The sequence below is a fragment of the Mytilus galloprovincialis genome, chromosome 8 (assembly GCF_965363235.1).
Source record: "Mytilus galloprovincialis chromosome 8, xbMytGall1.hap1.1, whole genome shotgun sequence".
Taxonomy (NCBI): domain Eukaryota; kingdom Metazoa; phylum Mollusca; class Bivalvia; order Mytilida; family Mytilidae; genus Mytilus; species Mytilus galloprovincialis.
The window spans coordinates 23,411,110-23,433,058 of NC_134845.1; the positions used below are offsets into that span (position 1 = coordinate 23,411,110).

The 21,949-nt window shown below is 31.9% G+C and overlaps 1 protein-coding gene across 1 annotated transcript; it reads right to left on the minus strand.

The window, feature by feature from the left end:
* Window positions 1-224: 224 nt before the first annotated feature.
* On the minus strand, window positions 225-10,008 carry LOC143085352 (uncharacterized). Its single transcript, XM_076261631.1, has 8 exons — window positions 9,863-10,008; window positions 6,967-7,132; window positions 6,155-6,259; window positions 3,988-4,092; window positions 2,825-2,950; window positions 1,693-1,761; window positions 1,240-1,409; window positions 225-530 (listed from the first exon to the last, which is right to left on the minus strand). Exons 1-8 carry the CDS (start codon window positions 9,927-9,929, stop codon window positions 274-276), a joined length of 1,065 nt encoding a protein of 354 aa, XP_076117746.1. The 5' UTR covers window positions 9,930-10,008; the 3' UTR covers window positions 225-273.
* Between the last annotated feature and the right edge of the window lie 11,941 nt (window positions 10,009-21,949).

Sequence of the window (21,949 nt, forward strand, 5' to 3'; positions counted from 1 at the left end):
AAATCAATACGTTCGAACAATTCTTTCGATTATAATAGTAAGATTATGAACTATTCAAATACGATATTTTTGAAAGAATACATTTTAAAGGTAATGACATTTTTACAAATTAATGCTAATGTACTTTTGACCAGTTTTCAAGTTGTCTCCTGTAAGTTGTTGTTGATAAACTGTCTGATAAAAAACATCCATATGACGAGTGCGGTCTGAAAAAAACTCAAATACAAGTTTCGGAAATTTACTTTTGATATATATACACTTGACATGAAATTATTACAACGATGTTTCATATAGGCAATTACTTAAAAATCGTGCTTCCTCGTATGTAGGAAGATCCGCAGTTGCTAAATTTTCTGGAGGTTCTGATGTTTCGTTAACATTTTCTGCACTGCTAAATAATGCTGTTTTTGTCGCATAACCATCTTGACAAATTGCTGCATTACGATCAACAATGTCATTGGTATCCGTTTCATTGGGTTGACCAGCTCGTTGCCTATATGGTACTGTATCAAATTGGTGCAAACACAAACCTATAATTGATATGAATTGTTAAATTCTGAATATTTAGAAAAAATATAATTACTTCAAATCATCATTGTTTATAACATGAAACTTATACACCCCAGAACAATTAATTTAATTGGACAAATGAGGGGAAATGTCTCGTATAATTGTTGTTTCTTTGAACATATTTACGCATGTAGTTTTATGCAAAATGTGATATGCATGCTGCATTAAAAGAAAACATGTCAAGGATCAGAACAAAAAACATACATTCAAAAAATGACAACACCATATCTAAATGAACATTACAACTAGCAAACATATCAAAATATAAGTTGTAAAATATCTCCATTAAAGTTCATGTAGTTTTGGTTTATAAAAGTCTGATCAACGCCCCCCCCCCCCCCCCCAAAAAAAAATGAGCAGTAAATTCATTGGCTTCAGTACTTTTGTCAGTTTTGAGTAAAGCTAAAAATGACGAAGTTGAAACAGGCTTATGAGGAATTCACACACATTTGAAGAATTATCAGCGAAAAATCATGAAAAATCATGATCATAATTATATTATACGATAATAATGGAGGTGTTTCTGACTGACGTTTGTTTATTTTTGTTTGTTCATAAAAATAGTTATGTTTCCTGCACACAAGGTATAACAAAAATTGTTGAGGATAGCTAAAGAAAACCCTATCTGGTTAATTATAAGGAACGATGTAACGGTTTATTCAAACTTACATGCATTATCATATTCTGGTATTTCATTTGTCACTGGTGGTGCTGATGATTTCTGTAATACCATGTCTGCATAAGTTTTCCTCTTAACTCTCGTCATATCGTTACACTTTGCTTTCAAAACTACAGTTGCAAAACACGCTATGACGACTGCCAATGGTATTCCAAATCCTCTACAACAACAAAAAATCAGCTATATTTCAGGATGTCTAAGACACAGTACGTTGATCTCTTGTAAGGCTCGTTTATTGCAACTTGTATGTATAACTACATTAAAGTCTTAAATTCAACTGTAATGTATTTTGCTCATTAAAGGTAACAGTCAAATCCTTTTGTAAAAATTAATACGTCGGACGATTTGTTTAAACTACATTTATATTTCACTCATAATTTGTAAATTAAATAAATATCCCATTTATGATACTAGCATTACAGTTATCGAAATTGCATACTCACAGTATATAATCAGTAATTATTGTCTTCTTAGCGTCGGAATACGTAGAGTGTGTTGACGATATTGTCGTTCTGAAAATTATGTTTATAAAAAAGTACAGTTGTTGTTTTATTTTTTGACTGATTTCCATCATATTTATTTCAACTTATTGCACGACATGCATGCAAGTTTTCAAAAACAAATTACCAGTTAAGAATGCGAGTCAACCGGTAGATTTCGTCTTAAAAACACGACAAATACTAAACTGCCATATTTTCTCAACAACATGGACCGATTGAAATATTTTTTTTATGATCATACGAAATGGATGCGTCAAAAATAATAAAATCGTGAACAGGTCGGCAAAAATATTCTGGAAACATTTATAGTTCGAGATAAACTTAACCGTTTAAGCTGAGATATTGTTTGAACATCAATTATAAACACTCATTTATAACAATATACATGTATAACATGCTTAGTTCTATAAAGTGTCTAAATTCATGCATACATTGAATATGATGCTTCCATTAATTATCCCGTCAATTCCAATTTTGATTGTTAATAAATATTTTCCAAAATTGTGTTCTATTCTTATTGTCAACAATAAATCATGGATACAGTATAAAGATGAATAACAAAGCGTGTTGCCATTTATTTTGTAAAACATGATTTTCAGTTTTGTGGGTGTCGATGTTGTATGAATGAACATGATGTACATTTACTACAATTTCAAGCAAGAAAAGACACTCAACGACATACAAAACAAAACAAAAACCCCCCAAAAACGAGAACTGTTTTGTCATTCAAACACCATCCATATTTGGTTCTGAATCAGCATGAAATCATTGACACTGAACGTACGTATACAATAATCAACAAATAAACCAATCATTTAAGTATTTAATGATCATATTTGTAACAAAACGTGTTGAATATACACAAATAAGATAGAAATTACAACAATTCGCATATATAAATCATCTGTTACGAAAATAGTTCATCTTGTTTCATGTGTTTACCCTGGAAAGTAAACGTTTTTTCCTCTATGTAGAGGCATGAACGAACCCTTATGCATTATGCCTTATGTTTTATCATTGCAAAAAGAAATTAAACTATCTTAATTAATCTATAATTCTCAATCAGTTTACTCACTGTGGTATGGTAGTCGCCTTTGTATAAGTTTTGCTCCTATATCTCTGTCTGTATCTTTGTCCATATCTTTGTATATATCTGTATCGATGTTTGGTTACGTACACAGTTGTCGTTGGTCTTGTTGTGCTGAAAATACAAAACATAATTATATTGGTTTGTATTGTTATTTTAAAGTTTGCAATAGCTAGATGTGCATTTAAAGTAGAAATAGTGGAACAGATTAAAAGTGTTATATCAAAGATTTTTCTAAAACGTCAATGGTTTATGCATGTATTGACATATTAACTGCATTTTGTAATGTCGAACTGCACAACATAAGAAAGAATCATAAATCTGAGGTCCAAAATGAGGTACACTAAGTATATAAATAAGAAGGATAGATCACATGTACTACCTACTCATTGATGTTGTAATCAATATATGCTTGGAATATTTTATTATTGGTACTAATATTGATTTTGTTATCAATGAATTAAAATACAAATAAATATTATTGTTATATACATTGTATTTATTCATGGCTCAACAATTAGTGGATACCAGTATCTTGGAATTGTAAAAAAATCATGTTTTTCATTGACTGTTTATGACGTCTTAACACTCAATTTATTAGATGTTGGATATGAACTGATTGACAATTAAGTCTTAGATGCGTGATTTTATTTAGTAGTTGTTATTAGCTTTGAACAAGCTGTCAGTAATTGCGAATACACTCAGATCTGTTCTTACTGGTTTTTTGTTGTTGAGATGTACAAATACCCGACCAAGTGCTCTCTATGTGTTTGATAGATGTATTTCTATTTGATTCAATCTGAAGAGTTCAGCCTTTTGCATGATTTTTATAGTGTGTTTTTATGTTGTACTGTTACAACATTTTTCAAGGTTAAATTGGGGTTAGGCGCCGATAACCTGTTTAACCAAGCCACATTCTGTATGTACTTGTCTCAAATTTGTTGAGTTGGATAAAACTGCTATTTCATACGCTTGCATTGACAAATTTCACAGTAGAGGGGTCTAAATACAGAACAAACAATATTTACCAAATGAACAAAAAAGTGAAAAAATATATTTTAACAAAACGCATTTGACTAGCATGTCAAACAACGGGTGATCTCATAATATTTTATGTATATGAATCTATAATTCGTAGTAATTTAACTCACTGCGGAATCGGAATAGTCGCCTTTGTATAAGTTTTGCTGGTATGTCTTTGTCTATGCCTGTGTCGGTATTTGTTTCTGCACACAGATGTCGTTGGTCTTGTTGTGCTGCAGTTAAATATAAAATAGGAATACATATACTTTTACTTTTTCGTTGTGGCTATTTTTTACGAAACTAATTATTATTTTGATAAAGTTTTATTGTACGTATAATTGTTAATTTTAAGAATTAGTTCAACATACCTTCTAGGTGAACTTTCATCGAAAAATTATCCTTTTACATCGCGTGTGAAATAGTAAATAGAGTAACTGATAAACATACTGACTAGATATACGAATAAAATGTACTGAATAAGTTGAAAACAGGAGACATATGTAGAATAATGACTGCCACGTAAAAACACAAAACATGTACCTATATTTTGACTATTTTATATATTATGTCTGTTCACGCATCGTTGTAAATATAACGAAATTTGATGGGACGGAAAATTGAGAGGTTTAACGCTAAAGGCTAAACGCTAAGTCAATTCACCATTTTCTACATTTGAAATTGCCTGTTCAAAGTCAGGAATATGACAGTTGTTGTCCATTCGTTTCATGTGTTTTGTGATTTGATTTTGCCATGTGATTAGGAACTTTCCTATTGAATTTTCCTCGGAGTTCAGTATTTTTGTGATTTAACTATTTATGTACTAACAAAGTACTTTTTACAAAAACACTTGTTGACCTACGCAAGTTCACCTCATATGGTGCGCTTAATTTCAGTGTTGAAAGTTATTTTACCACTTTCAGTGAATTAACATTATTCTATCTATGTTGTAGTTTAACATTGATTTACGCGTATGCAAATGTTTAATAAATAATTGATGCAAGCCATACTTTATTGAAGTTTTAACATGGGTAGTCATTATATTCGTGATTATATTTGCCCGATCGATAGGTAGGGCTAAAATAACACGAATATGATGCCTACCCATGTTAAAACTGCAATAAAGTATAGCTTGCATCAATTATTTCGATTCTGTTTAGGACAATTAAGGTAATTTCTATGTCCGATAAGTATAAATGTAAAAGCGTTTGGTAAACTCTTCCATGGACCTCCTTTTTTTTGTTTGTAAAAAAACAAACGACTGGCACTGATTTTTCAGAGGGATGAGTTAGAAAAGCCATCATGAACGGTTGTCGTTTCTAGGTCAAATATGTCAATTTCGGAATGCACCACATTACAGTCATAATAAATGAATTAATAACATCATGTGCACCATTTAAGAGTTTGAAAGTGTTTTAAAGTGAAGGAAATATATTAAGTGCATGATAATTTGATAAAATTCATTATTCTGAAGAAGTCAATATACGCATGAGCAAACAAATTTCATTGGATTTAGAGCATGGTTTTGTTCACAAAGCGAAAGAAGCACGTCATATTAGAATTGGAAACTATTGTACAGCAAATGAGTATATGTTATATGTAAATCGGTCTTTATTTTTCTCAATGAATTTTTTCCCATTTTTCATGTCGAGGTCTCGTATAGCCAACTATTCAGTTTGTGCATTGTTGATAACCTTACAGTTACTGATAATTGCCTTTATATTCGTCATTTATACTCTAGTTGGTAGTTGTGGCAGTGACAATCATACCACATCTCTTTGTTGTTTTATTGATGGAAAGTTATGTTATAATTAGTTGTTACCACAAGGTACAGAGTTTTGGCACAGTTTTGTTTAATAGTATTCCATTTGTGCTTGCATTCGAACCTTTTTTCAAGCATTTGGGTTTATAAGCACAAATATATTGAAGTTCATGAACGAATATTGTCACTATATGGGTGCACCACAAATTGTGAAAATCCACAAGATTAATAGCCACCTCTGGAGAAAATATTAACGTAACAGCCTTTTTTTAAATTTGAAAACAATAAAAAAAAAAGTACTTTCAAACATCACAGTTTCCATCTGGGTTCGATTGGAACTCAATTATTATGATTATATAAACCTGTCCTTTACTGTTAAATTCCTGGATAGAATAACTTTAACTAATTCACAATTCAATATGTGCATTAACACATTTACGTATTTTACAAATTGAAAGAAATATTTATTTTATTTGGGCTTTGTTATTTCAAATTTGTCGTTATAAACATATATAAACTTTATCATAAAAGATTACCTTGTCAGACGCGTTGTTTTTCTAAATCGTGGCACAGTTTGATAACGAGCTGTTAGTTTCGTTGTGTTGTTTATCATCCAATCAAAAAGTTTGTAGTGACTTCCCCTGAAGAATAAAAATACGGATACAAAACAGTGATGTTCATTGACATGCGCTGGAAATTACCTAAAATGGTGTTGTAACAAAAGCGTACCAAATGCAATAAATTAAGAGAATGAAATTAATATGACAATTGTATATACAACAAATATGAAATCAAATCAGCATGTAGCCTTTACTTTTTCCTAATATATTTATATTAATAACTTAAATTGACTGAATGTTAAAATCAAACTTCAAAAAATTCAATGCAAGACAGAATTATGAAGTTAGAATAAACATTATTTATATTATGACTCTCGTGCTGCAATATCCAATATTGTCAAATAATTTAAGAAAAAATTCTCGAACCTATCAACGAAATCACAATTTGAAACATTTTTCCTTGTCAAATCATTGCAATTCTTTAAGATATACAAAGCTGCTTTTCTCCTCAACATGCATGTAATGTCATATAGACCTTAAAAGTCACTTATATTTGTGCTACATACAGTGTCATTACAAAATATAATGCAATGAAACAATTTGTTTTCTTAAAACAATCTATATATCTAGGTTTTTTTAAAACCCAACACGGGAGGCTCACTTCCATCCAATTAGCTCAAGCAGGTTATAAAACTGTTAAAAGATGTATAGACAAGTATAAATACTTTGTACAGAAAGTAGGGTGTTACAATTTGTTTAACATTTGTTCAGTTATAATCTATACATACCATAATATTTGAAAAGTTCTGCATCCCAGCTGACTTTGTATTTGACTAAGACAATACCATGTTCCTTTTATCTGACAGCACTCTGTATTATATTTACAATAATATTTGGTTTGGTGTCTCCAAACGTATCCATAGCCACACCTGTTATTATATTCTACATTAAGACCTGTAATAGGATATTATATCTTAATGAATGTATAATATGATCACTGTGTACAAGTAAAATAGGATTTACTTACTATAAAAATCTACGAACAGAAATTAAAGAAACGTAGGAAAATCAACATTAACTATTGCTCGTGATTGTCACTCTTTTCATTGTAAATATTATTTAATATTTAGAGGTTTCGAATGTAGCAGTATGTGCCTTTAATGCGGCGTTTACACCTTGCCGATATTGTCTTCCGTTTCAGACAGTGATAAGACTGATATAACATTGAAAAAGTCAGATTACTATCCTCAATCACCTGGAATGCTATTCATGTCTGATCGCAGTCTCAAACTAGTTCGTAACTGGACCAGGGATGGTCTTGAGAGGTCGGCCAAGCAACCCGACATTCCAGGAAACTCAGCTAATTTTGTGAAGTGACTATGTCGTGACAGATATTGCTGTATAGGATCAAAATCTAACAATGTTATGTGTTTTATTGAAGGTGTCCTGTGGAACTGGGATGATCTGGAGAAATTTGTCATTGATGTTTTTCTGCCGATTGAGTCCAGATTGAATCAAGATCTTTTCAAATTCGAACCCTCTTTCCCGAAACCGTTCCAAAGCAGTCCCGTTATAAATACGAAATTCGGCAATGATAATCACGTCAGAGTCCCGACAATTACAGAACACAATACGAAGTCCAGGCAAAGCAACACGATACCGCGGACCATGATAAGATAACGTTCCGACAGTACCCGATCATTCCAAATATGATTGTAAGCGAATTTTCACAACAGTACTATATCTACCGTAATGGATAAGTTCGAAAATCTACAGATTTTGTTAGTTGAAGTAATAAAATATTGAAACGCAAATCCTCAAATTAAAATATTCCGTTTTAAATAACAACAAATATTTTTTGTGAAACAATCATAATTAAAACCAGAGAACACCAATAGGTTTTCCTCACCGTGAAACACTCCCCACTTTCATAAATCGTTGAAAAGGTCCAACTAGTAGATGATCAACCTCCAGATACAATCATGTTAGGATCACAACAGGGAGAACCAACCTCCTTATTCATGTTATTGTTGTCACAAACTGAGGGACTGCTTTCCAATAAGTGTATATCTAGAATTGCATGTCAATTCAAATTGACGTTTGACCACATTTTTATAGAAGCTCAAGCATAACGAGAATACAAAATATATTACGTTGTCATGTTACAAACGTCTTATTTATATTTGGACAAATTATATTACTAAGTATTAAAACTAAGTTTCAAACTCGCTTATGAGTTTAGTATGAAAGCTTTCGATCAAACAGGGGATTAACTAGATATATATTTCGGAGAATATTCTACTCAATCATCCTCTCACATATATGTTATTTATATATTGTTTCCCTGTCATAGTCGTTTGCCTTTTTGTAACACACTCGTAAGTCCTTCGAGTGACTGAATGTTTGTTCTCTTAATATATAATACAACAGTCCGTCGTACTTGAAAAACCCCATATTCAATCCTACAATATACGTAAAAGAGGTACGAAAGATACCAGAGGGAGAGTCTAACTCATAGATAGAAAATAAACTGACAACGCCATGGCTAAAAATAAAAAGACAAACAGACTAATAATAGTACAGAAGACACAACATAGAAAAATAAAGATTCAGCATCACGAACCCCATCAAAACTGGGAGTGATCTCATGTGCTCAAGAAGGGAAAGCAGATCCTGCTCCACATGTGGCACCCGTCGTGTTGCTTATGTTATTACAAATCTGGCAAATAGTCTAATTCGGTAGGTCACATTCGTGAAAAGGAAAGGATATTGTAGTTACGAAATAAGGAACATATCCGATATCATATGTGAAACGGTTATTCCATAACGGTCAACCAACTCGTGATGGCGTCCGTAAAATTTACGAAGGGATGATTTCAACTTCACCATTTGGAACTCTTGGTTTAATAGATTCCTTGTGAGCAGCAACCCTCTATCAAGAAAATCATGATAGGAAATGCAAGCACGGGAATATCATATCAATTGGGAGATAAATACCCCGTATGCAGGTGAAACTAGGTAAACAATTTAATTAATTGATTCGATCCACACAAACTTATTCTTATGAAGATCAAAACGAAGATAAACATATTTTTTTAATCTACAATACAAAATTTAACAGACCTATATAAATCTCCAGGAGTTGCTTAATCTATTTATATCTATGTTTATGTTTACATCGCTTATATGGTCATAGAAGGTCAACTCGATAGTTAATTACATGGCGTCTCGGCTAAAATTCACATGAAACGAAGCTACATCTTATTGAGACCTTGTCCTGTCAATGGTTTATTTTATACTTTTGATAGTTTGGGAAAAGGATTTATATTGTTATAAATAAAATTTGAGTATTTGAGTCAAATCGGTGAATATGAATTTGGCAGCTAGTGCCCCTTTAAAATTACATCATACTTATTTTTGGTATTATTCAGTCAACTTGTTATTTTCTGTTTTATTTCTTTAATTCCTAGATATGCATGGAATGAGTTGCAATCAATTTGTTGACACAAGACTAAACCAAGAGATGTAAGAATAAAGCAAAATAGCACTTCATTGCCATAACAATAAAGGGGTTTATTGAATAATTCATTGTAATTAGTTTGCAAACCTAATTAACATTTTTTAATTGAATTAACTTGGACCGTTTAATGTTCGCAAACAAAGTTGATTTTTATGTTCACTTACCCGATGCTGGATAAACCAAACTACAGAAGGAAAGAAGCCCGATTAGTAACACTAAACTGCCCTTCATAGCTCTAACAACTGTAATGTGAATTAAGGAAGTTATTGGGGTGGGAATTACCACTTTTCGTTTCAATTTGGACACTCACATAATGTCTTTTATTTCTAAATATAGAAATAAAATAACTGTGATGTTTGAGTGAATATTTCCTCAAACCAAATTACACAATAAGCGATGAAAAAGAACATTAGTGTGTGTGCAAAAAAGAAAGGAGTGACCTATGGGATGTGCGTAAACAATCTTATATTCAGTAACCAGTGTAGCGTTTCATAAATGCATTGTTAAAATAATATCTGATAACGTTTTGAAAATATCAGCATTTCCATTGGACAATGAATAAGTGAAGGGTTCGGTAATTTGTGCTCGTTCAATACAACAGTATTTTGAGATTTTATGATGAAATCGTTCATGTAGATGTCCATTCAAAGATTAACTGAAAAATCCCAGATCTGCATGAAAAAACACCAATGATTTTTAAAATTGTCCGTGTCTTTGTAATGTATTCAATATTTGAAAGAAAATATTCTTTTATGTCTACATACAACATGTACAATGCATTTTTAAAACTATCTTATTTTGTGTCCTATAAATTTGTATGACTTCACAAATATGGAAAGTTTCTCACATTTGACCAAAGATAATTTTCATATTTTATTAACAGATTTTGTTGCTGCACAAGGTATTTTTGGAAATGGAAAAACTCTACTATTTAACTAAACAGATGGCCAATTGGGAAATGCAATTATATTTCAGTAAATCTATAACATGGTCAAACTGTAAAACAATAAAAATCCCATCGCAAAAATGTTATAAAATAGCAATACAGACTATACCTTTCAATCACCGGATGTGTACTGACATAATCGTCACCACGGGTGCCAAACGAGAATCAGGATATGCTTACCATTCCGGATCACCTGAAATTAAACCCCGTTTTGTTTTACTTAAAATATTACGTTATAGATTGATTGATTTGGTTAATATCCAGTTGCAAACATTACTCGCTTCTTAAGGGCATACGATACAGTTTTGATCCCGTATTTACAGTTTGATGAAAATTTCCATATAGGCTATTTTTTTCCTGATTAAATCAAATATGTAATAAAAAATATACCTTCATGTGCTACTTTTTGGGTTCAATGAGGTCGAAATTTTGCATATTTGCTCAAAATTCGGATTTGTGGCCGTATTTTCGCTTTCGAAAGAAATCCATAACTTTTTTGCTTTAAAAGATAAACACAAATTGTTTTTGATTAAATAATTTGTAATATCTGTATTTTATAAGTATCCTAAAAACTTATGCATTTTGTATTCAGAAATAACTCAAATTTATCAAATGTTCATGAATTGAGAAAAAAACGTAATTTTTTTGCTATATATTTATCAACATTAAAAAAATTGCACTATTTACAGTTTTATAAAATTTGGTTCACATAATCTCCCTGTAAAATGAAACAAAATGTCGTTTTAAAAAATAGGGGTCCATGCACTCGTTTTCAAATTAAATCAGTTTGAATGATAAAAAATCAGTCGAAAAATGCATCTTTTCCCGGTATGTTACAGTTTGACGTCGCGAAAATAACATTTTACGTTAGCAACGTCATTACCTCCCCTGTAACTGTATCGTATGCCCTTAAATAACAACAGCAGCATGGTTACCTAATATTATAGTGAATACTGTTTTTTAACGAGAACAGCGTGTTGGTCTTGTTTTATTAGTAAGACAGTTATTTAGCGTTCTACATATAGTTCACAAGTGCACAAAATAATCGCAATCCCAACCGAATACATGGGGAATTAAAGTCGATCAGTATTTCCTCAACAGCATTCCGCTGCTTAGCTTTTAATTAGCTTTAAATATAGTAATATTACAATTCCTAATAGATCAACTGAACAATTCAAACTCATAGATAAAAAAATAAAATGATAAAACCATGGCTACAGAAGAGAGAGACAAACCTACAATTAAGAGTACACAAAACACAGCATAGAAAAATAAAGATTAAGCAGCATGAAGTCCACCCAAAACTAGGAATGGTCTCAGGTCATCCGCCAGGTTTAACAGAAATTGCTCCACATGTGTTGACCTTATTGGGCATTCGGAAACTATAAAATGTATATGTCTCTCAACAGCGGTATCAACAAAATAGTAACCAATTAATGTTACACTTTTTAAAACGCATATGTAAGAAGGGGTCTTTGTTACCTTCAGCCAAAATTTAGGACCATGAAACATAAAGCGCAGACATCGACAAAATAAATATTCAAGTATATTACAAAAATCATTTTCAAAGTTCTTTTTTGTTGATGTATGCGCTATGTGTTTCCTGTCCAATAACAATAATAATTTAGTGATTTTCGTTGATTTGTCATTAAAAATCAAAACGAGTACTATTTGTGACGTCATGAATAAAATACAGGAACATGAATTGTCAACAAAACGACTCATTTGGTATCTACATGTAGTCACTGTATTAGCTATGATTCGATGTAATATTGGTAAAAAGAACAATTTGAATTGAAGCTAGATAAGGAGTAATTTTAGGGCTTTATCGAACCAACTCATATATATTAAAAGATCCAGTATGTTACTGGTTCTAATTGGTGATAGTCTTGTCATGATATAATGACATTAACGTAATCAACATTACTGTGCTTTTATGTGCATTTTGACATTATATATTATTTCAATAAGGTCGAGGTCATTTGTTTGTATAATTCTACGTGGTGTTTATACTTAACAAAACCTCCTTAAAGTATGTCCAAATCCAAAAATCTTACCAATAAAACGATGCTGTTCGTTGGTAAGTTGTAAGGGCCTTGATTGCTGGGTACATCTGATATTTTCTAGTGTTTTAGTATTATTGGTCCGTAAGTGGTAAAAATATCGACAACAATACAGAAATAGTGAGATGATACATACAACAGACCATGCAATTAGTCTAAAAAAGAACAAAAATGTTTAAAAAAATTTAATATTAAGTTATTTTCCTGAGACCTTCATAACATAGTTACTTAATATTGTATTAATCTTTCTGGTTTATTTCATTTTTAGTGTGACTCTGTATTTATACATTTAATCATTGTCTTGTTGTGCTATATGGTAATTTTTTGTCTTTCAATTTTACTCATGTGCTTTGTCTAAAGAATATTTAATGCCATCGTGTCTTCAAATCCAGTTGAAAAGAGTAGTCTTAAACAAAGTAATTTTTACAAAATAATTTAATGTTTAAAAATGAAAACCTAAGTAGTCAATTATTACTTATTCTAATTGTTTACTTTTTTCTTACGCAATTTCAAATCTGTGTCTGTATAATATTCAATATCCAATCGACATGGTCGGTTTCTGAAACCAAGATAATTATATATAAATTTACAAATAATGTGTTTTGAAATTAAAAAAGGAAAATGTCCGTTATTAAAATATCTATATTGTTGTTGCTGAGCGAGACCGTTAGTTGCATATGGATCTATCTCTTTTCGAATAAAACACGCCATTAACTATTTTAGTATTTTGATAAGGTCTATCATGATTATGATATTTAGTTTGACTTGTATTGTGGGAATAATTGTTAATTTTTAAAATCCGGTTCAATATAATTGCATGTTCAAGATTATCTCTGATAATGTAATACGTCACTATTCAGCGTCGTGGAGCCATTCAAATGACATGCAGTTTGTGGTGTCCTGTGCTGTCGTTATTTGTTTGGAGATGTCCGTTGTTATTCTACAGTTTTCATGTTGTCATTTACGATTATAGTATTTATTTATAAATTTCTTTGTTCTGAGTGTTCTTGTGTCGTGTGTACATTATTTCTGTCTATGTTTTTAACATTGACATTTAACATGTATTAGCGGGAGTTTTGACTAGCCATAAAACTAGGTTCAACCGACCATTGTTTATCAATGTCCTGTACGAAGTCAGTTGTTATCAAATAGTCCGTTTCTATGTATGTTGGTGTTTGTTTTTGTTTGCAGTTGAGTGTTTTTATTGTTCCTATGTTTTCCTATTGTTGGTGATGAGTTTCCTTTGTTTTAATGTGTAACCAGGTTTTGTTTTCTCTTAATCAATTAAAGACTTTTTAACATCTGTATACTACTATTGACTTTTTCTCTATTACTTTGGCTTCTAATGATTTATGTAACCTCAATCAAACTTCTGTCCGAAAGCAAATTGTTTAGGATATTAGGGTTAATAAATGCAACGTTATCATCAAAGTATAAACTAAGAATCATTTTTCACTGTTTATTTCAAAACAATGTCGTTATGCTTAAAAATGTAGTTTTCGATGCCATCGTTGGAAACTAATATATATCTTCGGCTTATCGTAGATATTGCTTTGCTTGTCATTTAGTTTATAAGCTATAACGTTAACAGTTCAACTACAAATTACAAATATAGAATAAAACTAGGTACATTTATTACGGAAGAGCAGAACACCTACAAAAAGATGACTCACAATTTCGCCTACGTGACATATTTGTAGTCTTGTAAACACCGACTTCTTCCGTCAAAATAACTGACAGCCTCAAAATAGCCCACTAGTGTTGGAAGTGGCTTAAACCCCAATTAACCAAATGAAATAGAGATCTTGTCCTGTTAACCATTAAAAGTTTCTATCTACAAATGATGTTTTTATACGATAGTAGATAAAAGTTGAAAGAGTAAGCTTTTATGTACAGAAACTCATCTAATGACTGTATCGACGATTTTTGAAATATTTATTTATTTGTTGATTTTGTGCTGTGGACTACGCTTGTCGTTTCAAGTTAAGTTTATCTATAAAAGATTTCAAAAATTGCGTACTAGTATTTACCATTGCAATAAAACGTCCAAAACAACTATTCATAATGCAGATGACAGTCTTAAACATAAAATAAAATAAATATATCGATGTTGCATCGACAATTAAATGTTCGACTCACTTACAAGATTGGAAAATCAAATTACAACTGTTAACATAAAACAAATCATGAGACTTCATTGATATTCGTTGACTTTTAAACGGATTTAATTACTGTAACAAGAAGTTTCTTTTGAGGGATTCCATTTTGTTGTATACTGCAACAAGAACAGTTCCTGTTATCACTATGGCCTTCATAAAATTGAATAAAAGTGTAAAAACGTCACTCCAAATAGGAAGCGCATTGAGGGACTGGAAATCAATGTCTGTTGTGTTAAAATGTTTTTAGGTTGTTGTAGTCTGTCAAAGATGGTGTAAAAATAATACTAAATCAATGTCTGAAATGTTAACGTTTTTGAATTTAGAACGGAACTGCCAACAATGCTAGTAAACATCGACCCTTCCCGATTGTGTACCTCATATAAAAAATAAGACGTATCCAGACATTGACCTAAAATTTCATTTAATTGTGCTTGTGCAATAAGCCGGTATTTCGTTCATCTTGATAATATAATCATTCATGACACTATTCATTTCTAGTTCAAATGAAAAAAACCTAACCATGTTAAAATCATTGTTTTGATTTTATGGTAGGTCGCGTACCTTTTTTCAAATCTTTTTAAAAAGTATTCTCCTTTTGTTCTTGGCCTTATTGTGTGGATGGATACAAACATTGTTTTAGATAAACTATATGTACCTTAGGTGTTCCTCCGTATTGAAAAAAATAAAAACTTAATATATAAAAGAAATCTTTAAATGATGGTCATGCTGAAGTAAAGAATAAAACAATGGAAAATATTCCAAATCCAGCAGCAAATCGTTTCCCCTTACAGTGATTTTTTGTTTGTTTAGTTTACTAATCTTAAACGATAAAACAACAATCAAACAGGAAGTAAACATCGTCTCTCATCTATTATGTCTGCACATTAAAATAAAAATCTCATCGTAATTTGGTGAAACTGTCGTAAAAGTGACGGTTTAGCGCTACAAAACCTTGTTCAATCTACCATTTTCTACATTTGAAAATGCTTGTACCAAGTCAAGAATATGACAGTTGTTGTCCATTCGTTTGATGTGTTTTTTTCATGTGATTTTGCCATGTGATTAGGGACTTTCCGATTGAATTTTACTCGGAGTTCAGTATTTTTGTGATTTTACTTTTTTCAAACATAATACAACAATTTCTAATTTCCCTAAAACGACCCAGAATTTTATTCTGTAGTGCTAGTGCAACACACCGATAATTCAAAAACTTTTAATAAAAATCATAGATAGAAATGTTTCTCTGACTCAAGCAGATGATGGCACACTGACATTTTTTAAAAAGACGTCTAGTTAACGACTTTAATACACCCACCTCACATACGGTTATATTATAGGCGAGCGCCGATTTGAGAAAAAGCCTCTCGTTAAGGTTTTTTATGCACCTATCTTACATACAGCTAATTTTGGTATCAATTGAAAGAAAAACTTCTAGAGCGTACGATTTGGGTGGTCGTCAAAGTTCCCTATGGTCACGTTTCTTGCAAATCTCGCGAGAACACAGACATATCGAAATGATTCGGATTATACGGTGACATTTAACATTGAATATATCGGCATTGTTGTAAATATATTTTTCATTTTTATCTAAGATAGCTTTGACTACATTCTAAAAAGACATCGAATCAAAAAAATAGAAGATTTTATAAATTCAGAGGCATCTGTCAGACCAACCCTAAAATGTAAAAATAAATACCATATTTTTAAGATTGTCAGTGTCAATGACTTATTAAATCTCTCATATGTTTTGTTTTTAGAATTTCCATTTTCCTTGAAAAGACACACATCAAAGCTCAATGACTGATAATAAATGTTTGACGACTTTTCTAAAATCTGCATTATCAAACGGTTTTCCGAATCTGTATCGTGTTTATCCCACACGTTCAAAATTTATATAAATTGAGTGTCTAATATGCACAGGTAACATTTGAGTTGCCCCAAAACACAAGTCGTGTTTTAACATATCACTAAATCAATATTCGTATATGTGTTACGGAAAGACCATTTTAAGCATTACTAACAATATTGGCATGTGATATGTAAGCAACAGACTGCATTTTGTAGAATAGTATATTCTTAAATATTATCATAATTTCTCATCATGGATGAGTGTCCAAGTCCTGTGGAATGTGCGTCACCTCCAATGAAGCGCGGTCGCATGTCCATAAATTGTCAACGCTGTTTAATATGTCAAAATATTACACAAGAGACTCTCAGTATGACAACTGATAGAGGTTTTACAACCTTAATGAATGCTGTAAGGAAAAGACAAGATGATGTGTTTAGGTTGTTTGTGTGTGAGGTTAATACATTAGAGGCATTGTTGGTTTAACAAGGAAGAAGGCTACATTGATAAGATGGAATCTTACAAGGCATGTGCTTAGTCAGATAACATCGGCAATGAGATCACTTTCGTGTCTTGTCCAGGCTGATGACCAATGTCACGATGCAGCAAAACCAGCTGCAATGAAAAGGGATGAAAAACATGTACAAGACCTAATTGTTTATATAACAGAAAATATGACAAATCTATTTGACGTTGATAATCACCCCCGTCAGCTCATTTGCATTTCAACTGGTCTCTTCGCAAGTCACGACATTGAATATTCACTGTTTAAATCAGTTGAAACTGGAAAAACTAAAATGAAGATATTTGTTGAGTCATCTCTATCAACAGACAATGTAGGTAGCTTTTACCATCCCATCAAAATATCAGTACTGAAGACCTTCGAAGATATGAACCCCAAAGTACAACTAAAATGCAAATCTGGGCAAGTTGTAAAAGGTCATTTGAATCCCAAGCTTGTGTTAAGACGTGCACTATCTATTACTAAATGTAGAGATGACGTATCTGTGGAAACTGACTTGTCCTATCCAATTTGTCCCATTCCCACTGCATTATTTCATGACGTTGATACTATGAGGAAGACAAATAAGTCTGATCTTGCCCATGAATTGGAAAATTTAGTAGGATCAGTCCCTTACATTCCTCCATTCGACCACAGTGGTACCGTACTAATAATAGATGGCATGAACTTAGTTCAGTCATTTGATTTTAAAAGGATGTCCACATTCGGAGACTTGACCAAATCTTACATCATGCAGGTACAAACAAGGTTGTTGATGTCTTCGATCGCTATGACACTGAACATTACATAAAATCAGTAGAGCGACATAGACGATTGGCAACAACAACTACGCCAAAAGTTTATCAAATCGCTGAAGGCGGAACTGTTCCAGACTGGACAAAATTTCTATCAGGCAACAAAATCAACCAAGCTCTGATTACTTTCCTTGGTGATTATCTGAGCAGAAATTTGTCTCATATGTTCAGGGAGGAAAATAATTGGTTCTTGCCAGTGCATTTTCCAATCCAGAAATAGTGCAACAACTCTCTAATGAGCATGTAATCGCTCTCCCAGACCTTTTATGTTCGCACGAAGAAGCAGAAACAAGAATCTTCCGTCATGTTATACACTCTGATAAAATCTTTCAGCAGTTGAATATAAGGGGACGAATCATAATCAAGTGTTCCGATACAGATGTGCTTGTGCTCTGTGTTCATTATTTAAAGGTTCTTGTGTCGACTGAAAAAATGTGTTTTTTGACGGAGTCAACTAATTATCTTATGGACTGTAGAAGATACATACCAATCCATGAGTTAAGTAAATCTCTTTCACTTTTACTAGCTAACATTCTCCCTGCAGTTCATGCTTTACTTGGTTGTGAAACCACTACCGCCATATTTATAGTTGATAAGAAAATCTCCGAGTAAGTTTACAAATCTCCAAAACTTTGACACGATTGATTTTTTCTCATCATTGTCAGCAGCCAGAGAGCTTATTTCAAGCTTGTATAACCCAAAAGACAAATTCGCTTCATCATATGTTGACTTAAACAAGTTATGTGTTAAACTTGCAAAATGCGAAGACACAAGTTTGTTGCGATTGCCACCAAGCGAATCTGCATTCAAGGAACATGTTTCATGTCTTCAAACAAAAATGTGGATGTCCTCACATCTCGATCACCCTAATCATATGTCTCCTTATGAATACGGATGGAAGAAGAGTTCACCTGGCCCGGATCCAGTCTACTTTTTCGGCATGATGACGTCCGATTTCCTGCAAGATTTACTATTTTCTTGCAAGGGGAAATATATATGTAGCACGTCATGTATTTGCCAAGCAGATGTCTTCCACTGAGCTTTGTCTATGTCAGGGTAGTGATACCTGCCAAAATATATATTTTCAAGAGGACATCGACCTCGAAGATCAAATGAATGACGATGATGAAGATGAAAACAATACCAGTGACTAATAGCGAAAGAGCAATTGAGCAAAGTTTAATTTGCCTCACTGTTATTCAATTTAAATATGTATATTATTATCAATTTTGTGTTTTTGTAATAACTCTACCACTTGAAATAAATGGTTGTGTTCTTAAATTCCGTATGCGATAAAAATGATAGTTGAAAAAACTTTTTAGAAAAAAAAAAAGAAAAAAAAAACTACCTTGCTTTTGATCGGCGACCTTGACGTGGTTGGCAAGCTTAAGACAATTAATTCATAATGTATTTATATTTGTCGAACTAACAGGAGACCAAAATAACATAGATTTTTAACTGTCCTGTAAACATAGTAAATGTGCGCATTAAAGCAGTTTTACGATGTGTTTTAATATAGTTTTATCAATATTTTGTCGGTATAAAAAATATGCTAGGCGAGACATTTTAACTTATAAAACTAGTTATATATGTTATTAATATCAAATCAATAGCATTTGTGTGTTTTCGGTGCAAAATTAAATATTACCGAGCGTTTTGCGTCAATACCTGTAAAAATTATGATTTTCACAAAAATCCGAGACCACTTTTTTTTTAATTTTTATTTCAGAAACAAAAATTAGATAGACTATAGTTTAATAAATGATATATTTCATCTTATTTTGCAGATGAATTATTTTTTAAAACTGCATTTTTCGAACAATATCGTCAAATTATGACTTATATTTTTCCCCCTTTTTTGCCGTTTTTAGAAAATTGTGACCATTTCCCAATTTGACGACCAGGCAATTCTAATAGTACTATTAAAGACCTTTCAAATGATATATCATATAGCCGTGTGTTAGGTAGGTGCATTAAAAACCTCCGAATCCTTGTTTTGGCGCTCGCCTATTATAAATCATACTTCCAAAAATCATAAAATTTCAAAACAATCAGAAATAGTTTCTGAAGTTTGAATATTTGGATGTAAAAAAAGAAATAGATTTATCGTTTATAGGCTGAGGGTCTTTTTCATCATTTGAAACTGCTACTCATGCGATATAGGTTAAAATGCAGCCTTATAATGATAACACCGTCTGTAAATGGGGATTATTTTGCTTTTATTGGTTGGATAATATTGCCTATCGGCAGATAATGTTCAACCATATTTATAAGAAAGTGTAATGAAAGAACTTTAATGAACACAAAAGCTATATTTTGTAAAACAAAATAGTTATCCGATGTGGTAAGACAAGTAACGAAGTTTATTCCCGTTCAATGTTCAAAGGATAACTGTTTGTATCATGCGGTTTTTTTTATCAAATAAAGGCAACAGTAGTAAACCAGTGTTTGAAACGTATAAATCGTTTGAGAAAAAACAAATCCGGGTTACAAACTAACACTGAAAGAAACGCATCAAATATAAAGAGAGAACAAAGACACAACACATAAACAATAATAAATATTTGTAAATCGTAACACACAAAATAAACCGAACTCTAATATAAAAATGGCCTGACTTGGTAAAGGTCATTTGAAGAAATATATCTTAAAATGGTGGGTTGAACCTGGTTTTGTGGCATGCCAAACCTCCTGCATTTATAGCAACGTTAAATATAACATTAAAATGACAACATTACATGACAGGACTACAATTCGAAAAAATGGGAAAACACATAAGACAGAGAAACATACAAATAATAGCTAACAAAAGGTACCAGGTTTAAAATTTAAAACGTCAGACGTGCGTTTAGTCCAAACAACACTAACCAGTGACGCTCGGATGAAAAAAGTTCGAAAGCTTAAACAAGTACAAAGTTGAAGAGCACTGAGGACCAAAAGTTCCAAAAAGTTGTGCCCAATACGGCTAGGGTTTTCTGCCTGGGATAAGAACATCCTTATTATTTAGAATAATTCATACTTTTGCAAACAGTAAATTTTATAAAATGACTAAATATGATAAAATTAAAGTGGTGACTAACTACATAACAAAAACGGATACATAACATACAAAAACCTAATCCAGCACAAACAAAAATACGAGTTAGCCGAAGACTCAACGCACAAAGTAACTTCTCATTTGAAATTCTAATCCGTCGAATTTCTTGTTATGTTAGAGCATTATTATATCCTTGTTTAATTAAATATTTCCGAAAATTAATTATTCAGATTATTTCAGATTGAATATCCTTCCTGGTCAACTGCAATCACATTACTTGTTTATGTAGTATTCGCACACTTCGGTATAGTATTTTAAGACGTTTTGTGTGTCCTAATTTTTCGCCTTGAGCATGCTGTAATCTGTTTTTCTTCGACTATGGTTTGAGACAGCCTTCTTGTTATTGAATTGTTTTTTTAAACCAATGAAAATAAAACAATAAGGTTCAAAGCTGAGCGAAACAAGGACAAATTAAAAGAACTAAAACTCAGATATTGATGCAAAATATTAAAAAAACTATGGAAAACCATGAAGTATATTTCCAAAATATGTTGCAAAAGACTACCGGTGACCTTTAGAATGACAAAAGACAATCATGATCTTTCAAAGTCAATTACATTTGAATGCAAACAATTTAAAGTATTAACGGAAGCGGTAGTGATGGGTAAGATAAATCTGCATTATCTTCAAATCCTCATGGAATTTAGCACAAAGTAAGTTGGATTGTAAGTACGGATACTTATAAAAGGAATTTGAGGAAACCGTTTTTCTTTATTTAGTATGATGGTCTCAAAGTGCCATTTTGATACTAAAAATATGTTGTAACAGACTTCTGCGGACCACTTGACCACTTGAATAACATTGAACTTCCTGATCTATAGAA

Excerpts from the sequence above, each read along its gene's own strand:
- LOC143085352 (XM_076261631.1), bottom strand. The coding sequence starts at position 9,929 with ATGAAGGGCAGTTTAGTGTTACTAATCGGGCTTCTTTCCTTCTGTAGT. Across the intron at positions 6,260-6,966 it reads AGAACTTTTCAAATATTATG|GGGAAGTCACTACAAACTTT; the intron begins GTATGTATAGAT and ends TTTATTCTTCAG. Across the intron at positions 1,410-1,692 it reads ATAATTACTGATTATATACT|AGGATTTGGAATACCATTGG; the intron begins GTGAGTATGCAA and ends TTGTTGTTGTAG.